Source organism: Tamandua tetradactyla, chromosome 2, assembly GCF_023851605.1.
Source record: "Tamandua tetradactyla isolate mTamTet1 chromosome 2, mTamTet1.pri, whole genome shotgun sequence".
NCBI lineage: Eukaryota > Metazoa > Chordata > Mammalia > Pilosa > Myrmecophagidae > Tamandua > Tamandua tetradactyla.
The window spans coordinates 190,757,284-190,779,568 of record NC_135328.1 but is presented as its reverse complement, the minus strand read 5'-3'; the positions used below and the strand labels follow the sequence as shown (position 1 = coordinate 190,779,568).

At 41.9% G+C, this 22,285-nt stretch overlaps 1 protein-coding gene across 1 annotated transcript in view; it reads right to left on the bottom strand.

Moving 5' to 3' along the window:
* DLGAP3 (DLG associated protein 3) overlaps positions 1-22,285 on the bottom strand; it is a 50,245-nt gene that overhangs the window by 5,208 nt on the left and 22,752 nt on the right. Inside the window, exons 6-8 of the mRNA XM_077137168.1 lie at positions 13,981-14,194; positions 13,321-13,634; positions 12,834-12,919 (exon numbers count right to left, since the gene is read on the bottom strand). Coding sequence (XP_076993283.1) covers positions 12,834-12,919; positions 13,321-13,634; positions 13,981-14,194 — 614 coding nt within the window. The remainder of the gene's footprint in view (positions 1-12,833; positions 12,920-13,320; positions 13,635-13,980; positions 14,195-22,285) is intronic.

Below are 22,285 nucleotides of genomic sequence, written 5' to 3'. Positions count from 1 at the left end.
ATTCTCTGTGTCTGATGAAAGTCTTGTTCCTCTTACTGAACTGTCAGGATGCACCCTGGCTCCCTTTGAATATTTCTGGGCCTTTGAGCTCCAGTAAGCCTTTAGCTCCTTTGGCGCTCCAGCAGTTGCAAATGGCAAAGGTAAGGGTAGGGTTTGCCCCAGTAAATTCACGATTGAAGATCTACCATCGCTGCTCGCTTTCCTGCTACCCCCACTAAACATGGATCTGTCCTTTGGCACCACTGGGTTTGCTGACTTTCATCCTGTCCTTCAGGGGGTCTTGAAAGAATCAGATCCTGGACTTAATGGAAACAGGCCACACAGTCTGGAATAGAAGCACAAGTGCCCCAGGGGTTTTTATGGTTCTCAAGTCAGCGCCCCATTGAGCTCTCTCACTGTGTCTGCTTCAAGGAGGGCCAAAGAAGTGGAGGAGCTTATGGGATTACTGGAAGCACAGTCCTCATGAACACTCTCAACCAGGGATCAGATGTTTGCACAGCACAAACAGGAGGCAGTCATCCTTGCGCAATTGGTATTTAAAACCAGCAGTGTTGGACAAGATCACCCACGAACAAAGAAAAAAGCAACACCGGTGAGAAAAAGCAACAGATCAAAGACCCAAAGCCCTGAGGAACACGGACATTTCAGGGGCAGGCAGAGATGGTACAGCCCACAGAAGAGTCTCAGCCAGAGGGGAAGAGGAAGAAGATGAGGAGAAAGTGACCTAAAGGCAGAGAGGGGAGAGGAGGAGCTCAAGAAGAAATGAACAGCTGTACCAGTTTGAATCCGTTGTGTACCCTATAAAAAGCCATATCCTTTAATCCTCATTCAACATTGCTGGGTGGGAGTTTCTTTATTGTGTCCATGGAGATGTGACCCACCCAATTGTGGGTGGTAACTTTTGATTAGATGTTTTCCATGGACCTGTGTCTCCACCCATTCAAGGTGGGGTTGTTTACTGGAGCCCTTTAAGAGAGAACCATTTTGGAAAAAGCTTCAGAGCTCATGCAGCCAGAGACCTTTGGAGATGAAGAAGGAAAATACCCCCGGAGTAGCCTTATGAAACAAGAAGCCTGGAGAGAAAGCTAGCAGATGTCGCCATGTTCGCCATGTGCCTTTCAGTTGAGAGAGAAACCCTGAATGTCATCAGCCATCTTGAATCAAGGTATCTTTCCCTGGATGCCTTAGATTGGACATTTCTATAGTCTTGCTTTAATCTGGACATTTTCATAGTCTTAGAACTGTAAACTTGCAACTTATTAAATTCCCCTTTTTAAAAGCCGTTTCATTTCTGGTATACTGCATTCCAGCAGCTTGCAAGCTAGAACAGCCAACATGGGAAATGCAACCAGTTGAGAGTGAATGGTTGTCCACTGATTTGGCAATAGGATAGCCACTGATGATCAGGGCAAGAGCAGCTTTGGTGGACTGGTGAGGGAAAATGCAGACTCCCATGGATTATAAGGAAATGGATAAAATTACAAAAGACAACTCTTTCAAGGAGTTTGGTAGAGAAGCGAAGAAGAGAGAAAGGAATATATCATTCGGGGGGGGGTGTTTAATTTAAGATGGTTCCTGCATGCCACATCTGGAGGAGAGAGAACATGGGGTAGGTAAAATAATGGCCCCCCAAAGATGTCCACATTCTTATTCCTGGAACCTGTGAACATGTTACCTTACATGGAAAAAGGGACTTTAAAGATGTGAGTTAAGGATCTTGAGATGGGGAGATTATCCTGGATGTGCTGATTTGTAAGGATGTATGTACCCTAGAAAAGCCATGTTTTAATCCTAATCCCATTTTGTAAAGGCAGCCGTTTCTTCTAATCCCTATTCAGTATTGTATGTTTGAAACTGTAATTAGATCATCTCCCTGGAGATATGATTTAGTCAAGAGTGGTTGTTAAACTGGATTAGCTGGAGGCGTGTCTCCACCCACTTGGGTAGGTCTTGATTAGTTTCTGAAGTCCTATAAAAGAGGAAACATTTTGCAGAATGAGAGAGATTCAGAGAGAGCAGTGAATGCTGCAGCACCACAAAGCAGAGAGTTTACGAGCCAGCGACTTTTGGAGATGAAGAAGGAAAACACCTCCCAGGGAGCTTCATGAAACCAGAAGCCAGGAGAGAGCTAACAGATGACTCCATGCTCGCCATGTGCCCTTCCAGCTGAGAGAGAAACCCTGACTGTGTTCGCCATGTGCCTTCTCACTTGAGAGAGAAACCCTGAACTTCATCAGCCTTCTTGAACCAAGGTATCTTTCCCTGGATGCCTTAGATTGGACATTTCTATCGACTTGTTTTAACTGGGACATTTTCTCAGCCTTAGAACTGTAAACCAGCAACTTATTAAATTCTTTTCAAAAGCCATCTGTTCCTGGTATATTGTATTCCAGCAGCTAGCAACCTAGAGCACTGGATTTTCCAATTGGGCCCAAAATTGGACCCACAAGTGTCCTCATTAGTGAAAAAAGGAAGGCAGAAAGGTCAGAGTCAGAGCAGGAGATGTGATGACATAAGCAAGGTTGGAGTGATGCAGTGTGAGGACTCAAGCTGCCACTGCTGGCTCTGAAGACAGAAGGGAGCCCTGACCCAGGGAACCTAGGCAGCCTCTAGAAGCTGAAAAGGCAAGGAAATGGATTCTCCCCTAGAACCTAGAGTTATCAGATTAGTGCAGCTGGAAGCAGAGGTCAGCTCTTAAACCATAACACTCTACTGCCTCCCTAGGATTAAGCAAGAGGGGCAGCTTCTTCTGGACAACAGGTGCCTCTAACCTCTGAGGCGAGGCTGATGAAGGAGGCAAGGGAAGAGATGCAAATAAACTTGGAGAAGGTATGGAAGTGGCGAGAGGTCCCACCAGATGTCCTCAATCTTCACAATAAAGGGACTGGAGGGATTATCTGCTGGCGCTTTGTGAGGGGTGGGTGAGCAGCCTTAAGGGAGGCAGCAAAGCAGACTGGTTACAAGCACATATAACCAGGAGTCAGACTGCCTGAATCCAAAACTCAGCCCTATGGCCTGTGCCTCAGTTTCCTCACCTCTTTGTTTCTCTGTGTCCTCATCTGGAAATGAGAATAATACCTGCTCCCAGGATTACTGTGAGGCAATCTACATAAAGAACTTAGGTCAGCACCTGGCCTGCCACTGTAAGTGTCAGCAGTTATGGAGATGTAGGAAGGTTTGGAGCTCTCACCAAAAAGAAAAGAAGCTAGACAAAGAAAATGATCAGAATGTAGCACTGAGGACCCAGCTCAGGCATTGTAGCTATTTATTACTATGATTGCTGTTGATCACTTCCATCTGTTCAGCACTCTGAACAAAACCTCTTTTATACTCTATATCACACTGTATTATAGTTATTTGCATATCTGTTCCCTCACTAAACAGGGCAGTTCCGCACACATAAACACTGGCTAGTTGGATGGAAGGAAGGATAATAGAGACCACTAGTTTTCCCCCAATATCCATTTTCTCTTTCTTTTTTAGCTTAAGAGGCCCTCATAGTTTTTAACTAAAGGCATGGCCACATAGAATAAAGATTATTTTACCCCTCTCCCTTGCAGCTGGACGTAGCCATGTGTTTTCATTCTAGCCAATAAGACATAAGCAAAAGTGATATGTGAAACCTCCCGGAAGTGTTCTTAAAAGAAGGTGTCATGCTCTTCTTAGTCTCTTCCTCCTTTCTGCTGACTAGAATATAAGATATGATGGCTGGATCTCAAGCAGCCATCTTGGAGCATGAGGAAAAATCCAAGTGCTAAAGATGGTGGAGTAATAAAATAGGAGGAATCTGGATTCTGTCACTGTGACGTCTACCAATCCTCAAATTTGGGCTCCCTATGGGTTTCCTATGGACTGCCTCTAAGCATGAGAGAAATAAATTTTTGCCTTGTTTTAAGTCACTGCCATTGGGGTTTTTTGGTAACTCACAGCTAAACCTAATCCTAACTATAACAGACAAATTTACAGATGAGTGAAGTTCAGGGTTTATGCTCATATTTAGTTCCAGATTTGGCAGTATTTGCTTTGGTCTTCACCAAATGTTGTAAGCACAGGATGGGAACTGGCTTCATCTGTGAATTATGGCTAATTCAAAACAACACTGGTTACAATATTTTCTCTCAAAGCTCTGAAACAGGGCTGAGGAACCCTCCTCACTTCAAGTTCCTTCAGGGTGACTCGAGCACATTCCTGATGATTCTGGGAGTTGTTATTATGGTTACTTCAGGGAGACGTTTCTGCTGTGATTTCTAGAGGATAGCACAAAAACCTTGGGAAAAACTGGATTATCACAAGAGCCACAATGTCTAAGGAATGCTCAACATCAGGTGTTGTCAAGCGGTCTTGCCAGGGGCATTTGGCCACAGGTGGAAGGGGTGGGAGGGAGAGTGGGCAGTGACATTTCAGGAAAGCACAGGCATGGTATCAGTTTCTGCAGAAGCCCCTATTTGAGAAAGCACTTAAAAGCTTGAACGTATAACCAAGCAGGGGTACAAGAGTCCATCACCCCAGCCTGGGATTCATGCAGTGGTGCTGAGGAGAGACTGGGTAGGAGATTTAGGAGGAGTCATGAAGCTCAAGAACTGTCCTTGGAGTTGAGTGCTGGGCAATGGAGGCAGCATCCACACCCAAGGCACTCAGCTCCTCAGTGCTTTTGCAGGACTTTCTTGACCTTCATGAGGATGAAAGCTTCCTTTCCAGGGCACAAGGGACTCTGTTCTTCCAGCACAGGCCCTTACTAAGGTCCCAAAACTAAAAGTGACCATGCTGTAGGGTGAAGGTGGGACCAGAAGGAGGTGAGGCCTTCCTATGCAGAGCTCTTCAGGTTGCGCTGGATGGGTACAAGTGTGTATGGGGAGGGTTGTCAAAGAAAATACAGGATTTTACGTTTGAATTTCAGATAAATTACCAATTTTTTTAGTATAAGTGTGTCTCAAATATTTAACATACTTAAAGTTATTCATTGCTTATCTGATAATCAAATTTAGCTGGGCACCCTGCTATTTTGCTTTGCTAAATCTGGAAATATATCATCTTAGTGGGAGGGATCCAGTAGTGGAAAGCACAGGTGAATCCCCATGGTTAGAGAGAGTTGGAGATAAAAATAACATGATTTTATGACCTCAGAGGGCCACAGGAGCAGTCTTTTAATTTTCAGCAAGAGCACTTGATGCATTTTTTTAAATCATGACCCAGACCGTGCTGGAAGGCAGGTGAGGAAAGACACCCTGAGACAAGACTGTAACTGTTTCTTAAGTATGTTCCCTCCTACCACAGGGCCTTAGCACATCCTGATCCTTCTAAACGGAACACTCATCTACCTTTTTAACTTAGCTAATTTCTGATTTTTAGATCTCTGTCCAAGTGTCACTTCCTCAGGGAAGCCAGGCCTGAACCCTCTGACTGAGTTAAAGCCCCCTATTATACATTCTCGTGGTGCACATTCCTCTCTCTTGTAGCACCTGTCACACCTGCAGTTCTACATCATCTATGAGATTCTTAGATGAACATGGCAGTGAGCTTCACGACAGCAGGGACCGGGTCTGGTTCTACTCACCTTTGTATCCTCAGTACCCAGTATAGTACTGGACAAATGATAATGATCCAATAAATATCTCTGGGCAGATGAATCTCAAGTGGGGGTCTGAGTGGAGATGGAGCTGACAGGACCACCCCTGCATATTTCTAGGCCAAGTCAACTCTGACAATAAGCATCTGGAAGGACCCAGAGACAGCTCCCCAGCATAAGCACATTAAGTCCAAATTCCTCACCCAATAGGTTAGCAAAGGACGCCCAGAAGGACAGAAAATGGGTGTCTTTTCCTTCCCAGCAATGTTTACAACAAAAGAATAGAGAGAAGCAGACAATGGGACCATGGAGACAGAAGTAAAGACAACAGAGTCCAGGAAAATGGGGCAGCAATGGGTAGAAGACTAGTCCTGGATGTTTGCCTAGAAAGGCTGCTGGCATGCATGGCTCGCTGTTATGTACCAGTTGGGGCATGGTGTGTGGTGAGTCAGACTTAAAGTGCCAGGGACATAAGGGACAGAAAGGATAGTGCTTGTGCATACCTAAGGATGCCTTCAGCAGACAAGCAAGGGAGCTTGGCCAGAGGGACGTGCCAGATTGCTCTTCTCCCCACCTGTCAGTCCCTCTGAATTCCCACTGTGATAACCTGTCCCAGGCAATTCGGTTCTTTAGACTTATTAAACACCACCTCCCTGCCACCCCACCCCACCAAGACTTCACCAAGCACCTACACGAGAGCAAGGAAAATTGTATCCTCTGCCTGCTCCTGCCCTTCCCTGACTTCCACTCTAAAATGCTTCTCAAATCCATCCATTTCTGTTATTATCAGCCTAAGTCCAGACAATCCATCAATACAACGGACTGAGCCAATTGGGAAGTTCCCATTTCACCTGAAACACACAGAAATGCTGTATAAAATAAAATCAAAAAGGTGTTTTGACTACAATGCCAAGCTTGGAAGTAGAAAAGAGAAATTCTCAGCTACCAGATACAAAAAGGAGATGCAAAGCCAGAAAGTGAGAAGAACTCTAAGTCAAACGATCCTCAGGAATACAGGGTCAGACAAATGCTAGAAGCTAGAAGGTAATGCCATGGAAGGATGAGAGGACAGACCTAAACCTGTGCATCACAAGGAGCTCGAAAGAGGTCCCCTGCAGAAAGGCAGCAACCAAGAAAGCCCTCTTTGTTTACAAACTTGGACTGAAAAAAGCCCATACCAGAGATTCAGGAAAGTGGACACTGAGAAATTATATCAAGGCAGCTTTGTGCATGTGCTGGAGGGTGCGAGGGAAGGGTTTCAAATGAGAACTACCAGGGAAATACAGAAACCACAAGCTGAGAGACTAACTTTAAAACTTCCCAAGCTTGAACAGTACTTCGGCATGAAGGAAACTGAACGCTGGAAAAAGGTGTAGGCAGTACCAAGCAACAGTGAACACATAAATTGTTAAAATATGTTTGTAAATCTGAAATATCAAACCATAAATGATATAGCAATTACATCATTTAGCAGAGTTTTAACAATTTAGCTGAACTTTCATAGGATTAGAATCCAAATACTAGATAAATATAACATGGAAGGGAGTTAAGATGAAAATTAAAGTGTTCCAAGGTCCTTGTTTTGTTCCAGAGAAGAGTAGAAGTACTGGTTAATTTTAGACTTTATTTGAAAAATATGGAATGAAATATATTTTTTAAAAAAATTCAGGGAGGGTGGGCCATGGTGGCTCAGGGGCAGAGTTCTCGCCTGCCATGCCAGAGACCCGGGTTTGCTTCCTGGTGCCTGCCCATGTGAAAAAAAAAATTCAGGGAGATCATAACTAAAATGTAAACTTCCAAACCAAGGGAGGGAAAAGGAAATATACTTGATTGATTCCACACAAGGCAAAAAAAGTAGAGGAGGAGGAAAGCAAAGAAAAACCATGTCATACAGAAAAATTTTAAAGAGAGGTAGAAATAAGATGAAATAATCAGTAATCAAAATATATAGAAATGGATTAAATCTGTCTACCAAGGGGCAGAGATCCTTAAAAAAAATTTTAATTCTAGCTACATACTGATATTCAAGCAACACATTTAAAACATAAGGATATAGGAAGATTGAAAATAAGGAGCTGGAAAAAGATATACTGGGTAATTAATCAAAAAAGAGCAGCTATGACAATAAAATTAGACAAAATAGATTTTTTTCAAAATAGATTTTAAGGCAAAAAACATTAGTAAGGATGAAGAATAGCCTATTTAATGAGAAGAGGATCAACTCGGTGAAAAGATATAATAATCGTCAAGTCTGAGGGCTCCTAAACAGCACACACTCAAATGAAAGTAAAATTAATAAAATTACCAGGGAAGATGAATCATCCATAATCACAGTGGGAGATTTTTAACAAATTTCTCTCAGAACTGGTAGATCAAGTGCCCCCAAAATAATCACAGATAAACATTTGAAAAAGATAATTTATAAGTTGGTCATATAAATGACATGGAAGAAGCCTCAACAGATTCTAAGAAGTAAACTCACATAGACCACACACCATGTCTACAATGTAGGAAATTTGGAAATTAATAGTTAAAAGATAGCCTCTCCATAAACAAACAAACAAAAAAAAAACTTTGAAACTAATAAAAAAACAAAACAAAAAAAACTCGTCTAAATAATTCATGGGTTAAAAAGGAAATTATGATTAAAGTTCCGAGCAATGTAGAATTGAGCAATCAAAATACTACATCTCAGAATGTATAAGACACAGCTACATCATATAGTTAGAAGGGAATTTATAGCCTTAGAAACATATATTAGAAAATAAGAAACAATGAAAGTTAATGACCGACTCAAGAAGCTGGGAAAAAAGACAAATATGGTAAAAATAAATAATAAACAGAAAACTAGTACAAGAAAGGAAATATTAAAAATGAAAGACAAAGAAAAAACTGAGATGTTCACCAAAAGCTAGTTTTTAAAAGACTAATAAACTAGAATTTATAAAATCTATTAAAATGATAAAGTATACAAATGTCAGGCAAGACTGATCATGAAAGAGAGGAAAGGCACAAATACGTGGTATTAGGACTGAGAGGGAGGGTAAAATTTATAGAATTACATTACTATGAGAAAGAATATTTTGTGCTAATAATTTTGAAACCTTGTCAATCTTTGTAAAATGATCAATTTTTAGAAAAATATAAATCACCAAAATTGACTCAAGATGTAAAAGGAAACTAGCATAGATCAATAATAAAGAAACTTTCCCAGTTTAAAAAGTTTCTCTTATTCCAAAAAGGCATCAGGCCCAGATAGTTTTATAGACACCCTTTACAAAGCCTTTAAGAAATTAATAATTCCTATTATACACACATTGTTTCAAAGAACAGAAACCCAGAGAAAACTACCCAACTCATTTTAGAAGTCTAGCATGACCTTAATACCTGAACTGACTGACAACAATAAGGACAAAATTATACATCAATATGATTTACAAATACAGATACAAAATTTTTTAAATTGCAAGTATTCAAATTAAGCAATGTCTATAAACACAATACAGCAAGTCTGTAGCAAAAACTGCTAGGGCTCCCTATATCCATTCTTCTCTTCACCATAAAGTCCTGACTTTGAGCTACATACTTCACACACATCGCACATATTTCCCAGCTCCCTTGTTAGGTATGTCCCTTGACATTTCCCAACCTCCCTTGCAGCTAGTGCAGCAATGTGACAAAGTTCGAGTCAAGGTGATGCAACTGAAAGTATCGCAGATTTCAGGGAGTCTTTGTAAAAAGGAAGGGGAAGAACCCTTCTCCTTCCCACTGCTTAAAATACAGACATGGAGACTGGAGCTTAAACTTCACCTTCTTAGACATGAGGTAGCACCCAAAGGGGGTGGAACAGAAATGTGGAAGAAGCCTAAGGAACAAATTTTTATCCTGTTTAGGACACTGTTGAAGCTTTGTTACAGCCAAACTCAACCCAAACTGATAATGCAACCAAGCAGGGTACAGCCCAGGAATAAAAGAATGGGTCACATCACAGGTCAAAGGAGAAAAATCTATGATTATCTAAGTAGATTCTGCAAAAGCATTCAAAAACATTTCAGTCTCATTTCCTATTTTTTAAAAATCTCTTAGTCAACTAAGAATAGAAAGAAATTTCTGTAACCTGATAAAAAGTATCCATCAAAATCTATAGCAAACATCACATTTATCAGTGGGACTTAAGAAACATATCCATTGAAGTCAGGAATGGGATAAACATACTTCAACTCAATAATGAAACAGAAGTCCCATTAAATGCATCACAAAAAAGAAACTAAAAGAATATAGATTGAAAAGAATTATCATCATTCATGTAAAATATAACTGACCATATTTTAAAAATCTATTATGAGCTTCAGATAAATGATGAGACCCAATAAAAAGAGTGGCAAGGCTGCTGAACACAAAATTAATATACATTAATATACATAACTTAATAGTAGCAGCCAATTATAAACTACATTACAATATCCACTCTAGTTCATTCTTCTGGATGATAAAAAATTCTTATAAGGCTCTTCATTTCCACTCTTACTTCCCTCAGATCCATTCTCCACTCAGGAGCTAGTGATCTTTTGTAAACACAAATTAGATCACATCATTTCCTTCTTCAACCTTTTATTGGCTATTCATTACTTATAGACAAATACCAGTTCTTTTATAATGCCCATGCTCTGTATGACCTGGTCCCTGTCTATTTTCCAGTCCAGCTCCTCACACTGCCCCATTCCCTTATTCACTCCACACCAGCCACACAAACTTCTTTCGGTTCCTGCTGTACGCTAAACTCTTTCCTGCCCCAGGGCCTTGACATATGCCATTCTGTCTTCCTGGAACACTTTCCCCCCAAATCGTCTCCTGAGAGTTCCTTGTCCTCCTTCAAGCCTCAGTGTAAATGTCACTCACTCAATCTAAATAAAGTCCCTACTCTTTTAATTCCTCTTTTTTCCTTACATATTCCCACCACAATGTGAAGCAATATTCTATTACATATTATACCATAACATGGAATTATATTTTATTCATGGATTGTTTATTCAAACCTTGATTTCCCTCTAGACCATGAGCTTCATAAGGGCAAGAGTCAGGTCTGTGATGTATACCCAAACATTTAACACAGTGCACAAGAGCTGTCATTTAATAGATTCTTAATAAATATTTGTCATTGATAAACGAATTACAGAGTTTGTTGATTTAGCAGAAGTCTCAGCTAGAGTGCCTGCTGTACATCTCCCAAAATTCAGGCTTCTCAGGAGGAATGGGGGAAACCCCAACAGCCTGTCTGGATGAGGGACCAAGAACCCTCCTGAAGAAACAAGTAGGAGCATATGCGTTTGATTTATGGTCTGTGGGGCAGCACTAGAGTTGGGGGCAGGATTCTAAACACAGAGGGGTTTCCATCCATGGCTCTCATCCTGTTTCTCAAGAACTCAAGTTATAGAAATTCTAGAATGAACTGGGACTCAGCATCAAGGGATTGAGAAAACTTCTCAACCAAAAGGGGGAAGAGCAAAATGAGACAAAATAAAGTGTCAATGGCTAAGAGATTGCAAACAGAGTCGAGAGGTTATCCTGGAGGTTATTCTTACACATTAAATAGATATCACCTTGTTAGTCAAGATGTAATAGAGAGGCTGAAGGGAACTGCCTGAAAATGTAGAGCTGTGCTCCAGTAGCCATGTTTCTTGAAGAAGATCGTATACTGATAGAGCTTTCACAATGTGACTGTGATTGTGAAAACTTTGTGTCTGATGCTCCTTTTATCTACCTTATCAACAGACGAGTAAAACATAAGGAATAAAAATAAATAATAGGGGGAACAAATGTTAAAATAAATTTAGTAGACTGAAATGCTAGTGATCAACGAAAGGGAGGGGTAAGGGGTATGATATACATTCATTTTTTTTCTGTTTTCTTTTTGTTCCTTTTTCTGAATTGATGCAAATGTTCTAAGAAATGATCATGATGATGAATATGTAACTATGTGATGATATTGTGAGTTACTGATTATATATGTAGAACGGAATGGTCATATGTTAAGAATGTTTGGGTTTATTTGTTGTTATATTTTTTAAAAATTTAAAAATTAATTTAAAAAAAGAAAAAAAAGAACTTAAGTCATGGATTTGTGGGATTCGGTTTGCTGTAAAGAGTCACTTTTCTGTGATCTGTGTGGACCACCAGGAGTTTGGAGGACAGAAGCTTCAGAAGTGATAGGGAAACAAAGGGTGGCTTTTTGGCGCCCTTGTGGGAGGCGTTTACAGCCTCAAGAGCAGATGGAACCACAGGAAGCCAAAGAAGGAGTGGCAAAAAATGGTGAATCCCACAGGAATCCCAAAAGGACTTGATCAGGCACACAAGCAATGCACTCACAAGTGTTCCCAAGAAATGGTTGGAGGGATCTTGAAGGCTTTCTGGACGTCCCACAATGACAACTGAGAGCAGTTGCATGGGACTGCTATTGTGACTTTAGTATTATTCCTCCAGTGGGTATGGCCTGGGAAGCACAGATTACCATGAAACCCTTAAAGCCAGCCCAGGTGGGTTCCTAGACACACCTAGGGCCAAGGGGCCTGGGGACATTGCAGCAAGGAGAACAGATGGGCCACTGTAGCACTGTCACATGGTCATTAGAAAACTATCTTCTCACAAGAACCCAACAACAGAGGGACCCTTCCCAGGATTCCCTCTAAAGTTTGCAGCACTAATTTTTCAGTTGGAAATTAAGGAAGCAACGTCTCTGAGCACTATTCTAATGCCAGAATAGTGGTTGCTGGTAATGCTACTATCTCTGCTATGCCACAGACTCAGATATAATAAGCACCCCCGACTGGTTAAGTGCTTGCGTAAGCCAAGTGAGGAGGAGTGTTATAACTGCCAGGGACCCTTGAGAGGCAATCTTGGTGTTTATTTGTTTCTTTTTGAGCTCTCATGCTTGTACACCACAGGATGAAACAAGGGACTAGCAGAATTCTGTTATGCCCTGGAAAGGACAATTGTTGGAGCCTGCTCAGCACCTCCTTGTTATGTCTGCCCCACCATACCCCAACACACTGTACATCTCCTGTCTACCTGAGGGTACAACGAAGACTTGCTTTAGATTTAAGGGCTGGCCCGGTGATACCTCTGTGGATAACCTCTGCGGCTGTTCTGACTTCTCCCCCTCCTTCCCTTCTTAGTCTCACTTCCAGGAAGAGAGAGCATTGAGGATATCATGCAACTCTCTCACCTCTTCTTCCCCAAGGAGGCCAGTGATGCCCCCACTCTAACCTACCTCTTGTCATCTTCCACTTGGACGCCTATGGAGTGGAACTCTCTTCGGCTTCTGTTCTCTGTGTCGGAGTCTGAAATAGTCTCCACCTGGTGGCAAGGTGGGGGTGTCAGTGGCTGGGGAAAGCCAAGGGGACCTACTGCCCCATAAGCCCCTCCCAGGCAGAAGAGCCAGCAATGGCTGAGCCCTAAGCCAGCAGGCAGATCCTACAAGGACAATCTGCCTGAACAAAATGAGACCTCCAGTAGAAAGGAAGCATTAGGGTGGGAACCACTAGGCATGCTCTCCACTTGCCACTATGGACATGGGCGCAAGGAAAAGGGTCAAGGCAATGGGCTGGAACTGGTTGGAGCAGACTAGACAAAGGGTTGATGTGAAGCTCATAGTAAGCCAAGGGGAAAGTCTGTGCAACCAAAAGGTTCTTGTACTCCCTTCAACCCATCCCAGCCGGCCGGGGTCTGAGCCTTCGTTGGCGCCCCTCCTCCCATACCTGCACCCCAATGGACGGCCGCCACTTCCGCTGCCGCGCCAGACTCCGCAGCTCCTCCCTGCCAGGGATGGTCTTGATGATGAGTGTGGGGGGCTTGGGGCTGGCCCGGGGCGGGACCGGTGCCAACTCCAAGGTACGCGCGCCCATGGCGGGGCCATCCAGCCCGTCGGCGGAGCTGCAGCGCCGGGCGGGGCCCTCCGCCGCCGTGAAGCTCTCGTGGGCGGAGTCGGTGCTGCTCTGGGCGGTGATGGAGATGCGGGGTGGGGCCTGGCTTCCCGGCGGGGTGGGGGGCGGGGCCTTTCTGAAGTTGAAGGCTGTGTACAGGCAGCAGAGACGCCGCAGTTCAGAAACGCGTTAACCGCAGCGGTCTGTAGCGGACTACCCCACCCACCCACGAGGTTTTACAGGACTCTGCGGCCACGCATAGTCCACGTGCTGCTACGTACAGGGCCAAGGATTATTCTCCCCATCATCAAGCCCAGAGAGGCAAGCGGTCTGCCCAATGTCACACAGCTCAATTGGGCGGAGTGGGGGAATCAGAACCAGAAGTCAGGGCGCTGTCCAGCCTAGAGCCAGGGTCAGGGGCAGAGAAGGGGAATCAGAACCAGAACTCAGGGCGCTCTCCAATTTAGGGCCAGGGGCAGAGAAGGGCGTACTCACAAGAGCCGGGCCTCCCTGAGACAGAGGCAGGAGCAGCAAGGAGGGGCAGGCAGTCGTCGTCTTGAGAGCAGCCGGCCTGGATGGCCCGGAGGTAGCTGTGGCTCCGCATGCGGAAGCAGCCCGGCAGATCCAGGGCGTCCACGGCCTGGGACTCGAGCTCCCCAAACACGGACCCGCACACGGCCTCCAGCTGCTGGCTCAGCTCGTCGCTGAGCTGGGGAAAGGGGGCAGGGAGGACAGTTACTGGGGTGCTGGGGTGGATTCGGGGGTGGAGGGTGGGGCTCTGCGCTGGTTCGCCTTAGGAACATATGTCGATCTGCAGAGGCTGTACCTCTTCTGCATTTGGACTAAAAGCAACCCCAGCTCTCTGCAAAGAAAGATGGGGGCACCTCAGCCCTGTGCTGCCTCCCGGGTCTATCTTGGGGCCGTCTTTCCTCTAAATATCCCACCCCACCTGTGTGTCTCCCTAGCCCAGGCTCCAAATCACTCCATCTTCTTCTCTCCACTAAGTCCCAGCCTCTCGAGATTAGGGACCTGGCATCCACCCTCTGCCAGCTATGCAGGGGAAGCCACTTTTATTTTATTATTTATAATCCACTACATTACAAATTTATTGAAATCAACCTATAGAGATTTATACTATGCGGCAGGGTAGAAATTAATGGGTAAGTGATGGAGCAAAAATTTATCAGCCTACGAGTTTTCGAGCCTTCCCCCACCCCCTGCCCACTAAGGAAAGTGCTGGCTTGGCCTGCTGCTTCCTTCTTTGTGCTCAACCACTGAGGGAAGCTCAGCTTTTGTCAGATGAGGTTTTTGTTTTTGTTTTTAATATTCTGTGGTGGAGAATCCATGATGTTAAAAAAGTGAAAGTAAGTAAGAACCAAAGCAAAAATTGTGTTCACAAAACTGTGTCTCAGAACACTGCACTAAGGCTAAATCTGCCACAGAAGTGGCAGCTTCATTTGCATTACATGAGAAAACTAGCTCAAAGAAAAAGCAAAGGTATGAAAAGTAGGTAGGGCCATAGATAAGCTCTGCATAGGTAAGAATCACCCGTGATGAAGTCCTACACATTGCTCAAAATGGGTGCACTTCAAAGCAGTCAAAGCAGGGAGGAGTACAGCCCGGCTGAGCCCAAGAGAAATCCCTCCTGTGGATGATTATGTAAAGGGCATTGGATGACATCATGGACAAGGTCCTCAGCTGCATCTGTACAATGAATGTGACAGCAAGTGTTCCATGGCTGCATCTTGTGACATTCCCCAGGAAAGATTCATGGCATCATATTTATGTGCAGTCAACAGAGGCCCAACACATGGTCTGATCCATGTGTAAAATACAACTCAATGTTTCCATGATACAGCCTCTGAAGTATAACATGATTTCATTAGTTCCCACCTCAGATAGACCAAGAGTTTGCATTTCATTCTACTAATGGGAAAACTGAGACTCAGAGAGGGCAAATGAATTGTCCAAGGATGCCCAACTGGTAAGCAGTAAAACCAAAATTAAATCCCAGGTTTTCCCATTCAAGGTGGGGTTGCTTACTGGAGCCCTTTAAGAGGGAACCATTTGGGAAAAAGCTTTAGAGTCGTCAGAACTGACAGAGCCAACAGAACCAATGGTGCCCCAAGGAAGCCTTGAAGATTCCTGGAGAAAAAGCTAGCAGATGTTACCATGTGCCTTTCTACCTGAGAGAGAAACCTTCAACATCATCGTTCTTCTTAAACCAAGGTATCTCTCCCTGGATGCCTTAATTTGGACATTTTCACAGCCTTAGAACTATAAACTTGAAACTTAATAAACTCCCCCTTTTAAAAGCCGTTCCGTTACAGGTATACTGCATTCTGGCAGTTTACAAACTGGAACACTCCCCAGCTAGAACCAATCCAGCTCAGAGGTACCTCCTGAAGTACAAGGAATCTGATCTAATCCCAATAGAGAGCATTCTGGTCTCAAGTCTGGATACCAGATGGGATGGAAGGAATCTCACTCTGCAGCACACCTCCATAACCCCCAACCTCTTTTGTGTTTTAAAAGAACTAGGTATGCAGTTAGACATTGCTACCTATCTTAACTTGCCAAATCCCAACCAAAACCATTCCAGCCAATCCTAAAGAACACCTAGGGCAAAATATAAGATTCTACAAAGGTTCCATGCACTGGGATAACTTTCCAGAAACATACAACCTCCAGATGGGTCCCTAGACCACATAAGTCCTGAAACCTAGAGGGCCCAGCCTCTCCAGAACATCAGCTTGTTCCATCTCCCTACCCCATATTATTGACAGTCCCTTCCAACATGAAAAACTTAGAATGGCCATAGCTCAAATACCCCTAAAAGTGGGACAGAAAGATCAAAGGTGATGATGGCGTTATACAGAGAAGATAGGGTTTAACAAACGAGTATGATTGCTGAATCAGTGTATTGATATTTCTTTTAGTCTCCAGCTAGGAGTAAAAACCTAAAGTTGTAGAACCATAACCTATCCAAACTCTGAAATCTGTTCTATAACTAATTGTTGTGCTATGCTCTGAAATTTATTGTTTTTTTAGTATATATGTTATTTTTCATGCAAAAAAAGAAAAAAGTGATAATAAAAAAATATATATTCCTTCTAGCCTCCAATGATCTGGAGCAGCTAGAAAGAAAAATCTGAGATGACGGTATGGTGGCCCAAGAGAAACTCTGGGATCTGTCCTGTAACTACTTGTTGAAGAATGCTTTGAAAACTATTGCTTTTTTCTTTCTTTGCTTTGTATGTATGTTATATTATACAATTTTAAAAGTTAAAAGTTAAAAAAAAAGAACTAGGGATGATATCTGGCATATAGTAGATGCTCAATAAACATTAGCTACTATTAATAGTGGCAAGAGTTTGTTAAATCACAGAATACCTCTCAGAATGAGCAGTCCTCTTCTCTTTCCCAGAGGTTCTGAATCTCCTGAAATACCTCCCATAAGCTATAACCTTAACCAACTCTATCCAAGACAGATGGAGGGTGGGCAATTCCCTGGTATCATGGAATTCTATCATGCCACACACTTCCCATCTCGTCTGGCCAAGAGGAGTTTCAGGTTTCCAACAAGGGACCAAACTCAAGAGAAATCCAGACCTCACAGAGACTCTGAGAAGAACATTGCACATGAGTTGATGTTTACTGTATTGCAATTATGGAATCATAGCACTGTGGTGTGAATTCCATTGTCTTCCATCACCTTCCACACTGCTTACCCCAGACCCCTCTAATGGGTTGATACAAGTTAAATAACCCTCCTGGGGAATGAGAACCTTAGTCTTTCTCCAAACCAGAATTCAGCATCAGCAGTCATTTCCAAGGGTGCAGGATATTTAGAAGAAAATACTTTGTTTGGGTCTAATTGAAAAGTATCCATGCCAGAGTTGGTGGATCTGGACCAGGAAACATTTTTTACACTTTACATATGTTATTTAGTTTAGATAACCTTTTGAAATCGCTCCCATTTCAGAACACTTTAAAACATTGGATAAAATATAACAAACATTGTTTTATATGCATAGCTGAGCTCACAAGAAAGCAAGATAAGTCTCCAGGGGACAAAAGCAAAGAGGAGACTGAGAATCAGAATATTAACCAACTGAGCCAATGTTGCAAACAGTCCAGTGAAGGTGGGAGGTGGGAGTGGGAGGTGCTGGTCTCAGTAACAAATGAGCTCAGGCTTTAACACCCACTCAGGCACAGGAGTAAGGATTGGGTCCATGTGAGGCTGGGAATTGGAAATGAAAATCTGCATAAAGCTAGGAAAGGGGAAACCTTTGATGAAAAGGTAGACTAACAAGATGTAATGGAGAGGCTGGAGGGAATTGCCTGAAAATGTAGAGCTGTGTTCCAGTAGCCATGTTTCTTGAAGATGATTGTACAATGATATAGTTTTCGCAATATGAGTGTGTGATTGTGGGAAAACCTTGTATCTGATGCTCCTTTTATCTACCTTATCAACAGATGAGTAAAACATATGGAATAAAAATAAATAATAGGGGGAACAAATGTTAAAATAAATTTAGATTGACATGCTAGTGATCAATGAAAGGGAGGGGGTATGGTATGTATGAATTTTTTTCTGTTGTCTTTTTATTTCTTTTTCTGAATAAATGCAAATGTTCTAAGAAATGATCATGATGATGAATATGCGACTACGTGATGACATTGAGAATTAATGATTATATATGTGAACGGAATGATCATAAGTTAAGAATGTTTGTGTCTGTTGTTATATTTTTAAAATACATATATATAAAAAAGAAAAAACTCAAAAAAAAAAGTAGACTAAAAAAAATCGATGACAAGGAATTCTATAGCATAGGTACTGGTTGGAGGGAAGCCAACTCTCCTAAAAATTTGTAATCACAAGCTGGCCCTCATGTAGACACAGGAGTCAATTTATACAGCCTGTGCAGGTCAGACCCCCATAATTAAAAATTATTAAGATGTTCCCAGACTAGGGATACCTGGGGTGTCTAAAAGAAGCAGTTACATAATATTTCCTGGGGGGTCTCACTCCTAATGTAGGCTGCTCAAGATTCTCACAGATAAAGCCCTGCTGAAGATGAGCTAATATTGGACTATATAGTAAATAAATGGCCCCCAAGGATTTTCAACCTCTTGGCATTCATACCCTGTGTAATCCCCTTCTCCTGAGTGTGGACTGGGCTTACTGGCCCGTTTCTAATAAATAAAATATTGCAGATGCAATGGATGTCACTTATGAGATCAGGTTACAAAAAAAAAACTGTGACTTCCATCTGGGAAGCCCTGTCTCTTAGAGCCCTCACTCTGGGGGAAACAAACTGCTATACTGCAGAGCCTTATGGTGAGTTCCAAGTATCAAGAAACTGATGTTTCTGGTCAACAGCCAGCAAGAATCTGAGGCCTGCCAACAGTTACATGTGGTGAGGTTGGAAGCAGATCTTCCTCCAAACATGCCTTAAAATGACTGCAACCTCAGCCAACACCTTGACTGCAACCATATGAGACCCCTGGGCCAGGTGGCACCCAACTACACTACACTCAGCTTCCTGAATAACAGAAACCATGAGATAATAAATACCTGTTGTTTCAAGACAGATATTTAATCTACTACATTCCTGGTAATTTATCATGTAGCAATAGATAGCTAAGGCAGACATATGCTAGAATAATTTTTATTGAGTTAAACCACTGAGAATTCAGAGTTTATCTGTTATAGCAACCAGTATTATCTTAACTAAAATCTAGTAGTTTTTAAACTATGCTTAAAACTTCTAAGTCCTAAAGGATAAAATTGAAAGCATAAGAAGAGAACTAAAATTTTTTTAAAAAAAGACTGGAAATATTTGAAAAGGAAACAAATAATACTTCTAGAAATGAAAATAATAGTCAAAATAAAAACCACAAATAATGATTTAAATAGCATATGAGATGCAGTTGAAGAGAAAATTAGTGAACTGGAAAGTAGATATAAGAAAATTACTCAGAAGACAGCATAAAGAGGCAAAGAAATGGAGAATATAGTAGAGCAGTCAGAATGCACAGAGGAAAGAATGAGAAGGTCTCACATACAATTCATAGGTGTCCCAGAAGGAAAGACTAAATAGCTTGTGGAAGAAGTAATATTTGAATAACGATGGTAGTTGAAAATTTTCCAGACTGGTGACTTCCAGCATTATAGAGTGAAGAGGAGACCAAATCCTATAGCCCAAGACAACCACAAAGCTGAGCAAAACTGTCAAAAATGACCATTTCATCACTCTGAAAATCGACCAAAAGCATAAAATAACAACAACAACAAAAATTCATAAAAATTACTGAATCTTAGGCAAGACTAACATGAGTGTGTGATGTCCTTGCCTGGAGCTTCTCCATTCCCAATACCCCAGCTCTATCAGTGCAATAGTTCAACCAGGTGGGGCAAGCTATGAAACTCAGCTGCTTTAATGCTATTGCTGGACAGGAATCCTTTGATTTGGAACATTCTAAGTTATAGTGTCAGGGCAGAGAGCCATCAGCTCAGTTAGCCTGAAGGTGAAGTATTATTTGGGCAAACCACTAACAGGCAGGCTAACTGGGGATTTAATGGTGATCTCTAGGAGGAAAGAAAGCCATGGGGGGGGGGGGGGTTGATAAACTCTACACATGTTCCAAGTTGATGAAACACTGTGTGCATGAACATCAAACACCAGACAGACCCTGAGCCATCCACACATACCTGGATAATGGGACCTGTGTGAACATGCAAAGACACAAGAGAGCCTAGCAAAATTAAAAGCCAAGGAAGGTGTGAAAACAGCCTGAAACGTGTACTCCCATCCCACACATAGATTCATAAGCAAAGAGAGGAAGTTTTACAGTCTCCAGGATTTTAAGCACAACCTCTGACCAATCTTTAGCTGAACACTAAATTATGCAGACACAGAGGTGACCCCTAGGAAGCCAGACTTAAAAATAAAAACAAGGAAAAAAAAACTAAAAAGAGGCCACAGAGGCTGCATACTATGAAGAAGAAAGACTTTACAGATTTAATTCTGGCAAGTTGCTAAACAAACAAACAAAACAACACCAACAGTTTTCAGGAGGGAAGAGTCAGAATTTGGAGTTGCTACATTATACTATCTAAAATGTTCAGTGATCAACAAAAAAATTTACAAGACATGTAAATAAATAAGACACTGTGAATATCTCCAAATGTTGGATTTAATAGACAAAGACTACAAAGGCGTTATCATAAATATGTTCAAAGAACTAAAGGAGGGCGGGCCGCGGTGGCTCAGCGGGCAAGAGTGCTTGCCTGCCGTGCCGGAGGACCCCGGTTCGATTCCCGGCCCCAGCCCATGTAAAAAATAAACAAACAAACGAAATATAATAAAAAACAAGAAAATGTTTAAAAATGTTTCCCTTTCTTCCTCCCTTCCTTCCTTCTCTGTCTTTCCTTCCTTTCCTCTAAAAAAAAAAAAAAAAAAAAGAACTAAAGGAAATGATGTTTACAGATGTAAAGGAAAGCATAACTGTGACTTCATGAAAACAAAATCTCAACAGAGATAGAAATTATAAAAAAGAACCAAATGGAAATTCTGGAGTTGAAATATACCTTAAATGAGCTGAAAAATCCACAAGACAGCTAAGCAGAATAAATAACCAGTAAACTGAAGTTATCAGTAGAAATTATCCAGTATAAAGAACAGGGGAGAAAAAAATTGAAAAATTTGGGATGATGGAAAAGTTTTGGTAACAGATGGTGGTAATGGTAGCACAACATGGTGAACTTAATTAATGGCACCAAATTATATTTTTGAATGCAGTTAAAAGGGGAAATTACATTGTATATATGTTACTAGGATAAATTTTTTAAAAATCCATGGAACTGCACAATAGTGTACCCTTAAATTAAACCATGGACTACAGATAATAGCACAATTGTAAAAATGTTTTTACATCAACTGTAACAAATGTACCACACATATGCAATTGTTAATAATAAGGTGGTATACGGGAACCCTGCATTTTATGCATGATTTTTCTGCAAACCCATAACTCCTCTAAAAAAATGAAAATCTCAGAGGCCTACAGGACAACATCAAGCTACCAACACACATGTAATGGAAGTTCCAGAAGAAGTGAGGAGAGAAAGTGACAGAAAAAAATATTTGAAGAAATAATGGCCAAAAACTTTCCAAATTTGATGAAAAATAATCTACAGATCAGAGAAGCAAAATGAACCCAAAATAGGTAACACAAAGTGATCCACACCCGGACACATTATAGTCAGAATGCTCAAAGACAAAAATCTTAAAAGCAGCAAGAGAAAACCAATTCTTCGAATACAGGGAATAACAATATGATTAATGGCTGGTTTCTCATCAGAAATAGTGAAGGCCAGAAGGCAGTGAAATGCTATATTCCAAGTGCCAAAAAAAAAAAAAGTCAATCAAGAATTCTAGATACAGCAAAACTATCCTTCAAAAATGAAGTCAAGGGGCGGGCCGCGGTGGCTCAGCGGGCAAAAGTGCTTGCCTGCCATGCCGGAGGACCTCGATTCGATTCCCGGCCCCAGCCCATGTAAAAAACAAACAAACAAACAAAATACAATAAAACAAGAAAATGTTTAAAGATGTTTCCCTTCCTTCCATCCTTCCTTCCTTCTCTCTGTCTTTCCTTCCCTTCCTCCCTCTCTCTTAAAAAAAAAAAAAAAAAAAAAATGAAGTCAAAATAAAGACATTTTCAGATAAATGTGATGAATTGTTTTTCTCTTGTTATGAATGGACCCCTTTCAAAAGGTAGAGATTGACAG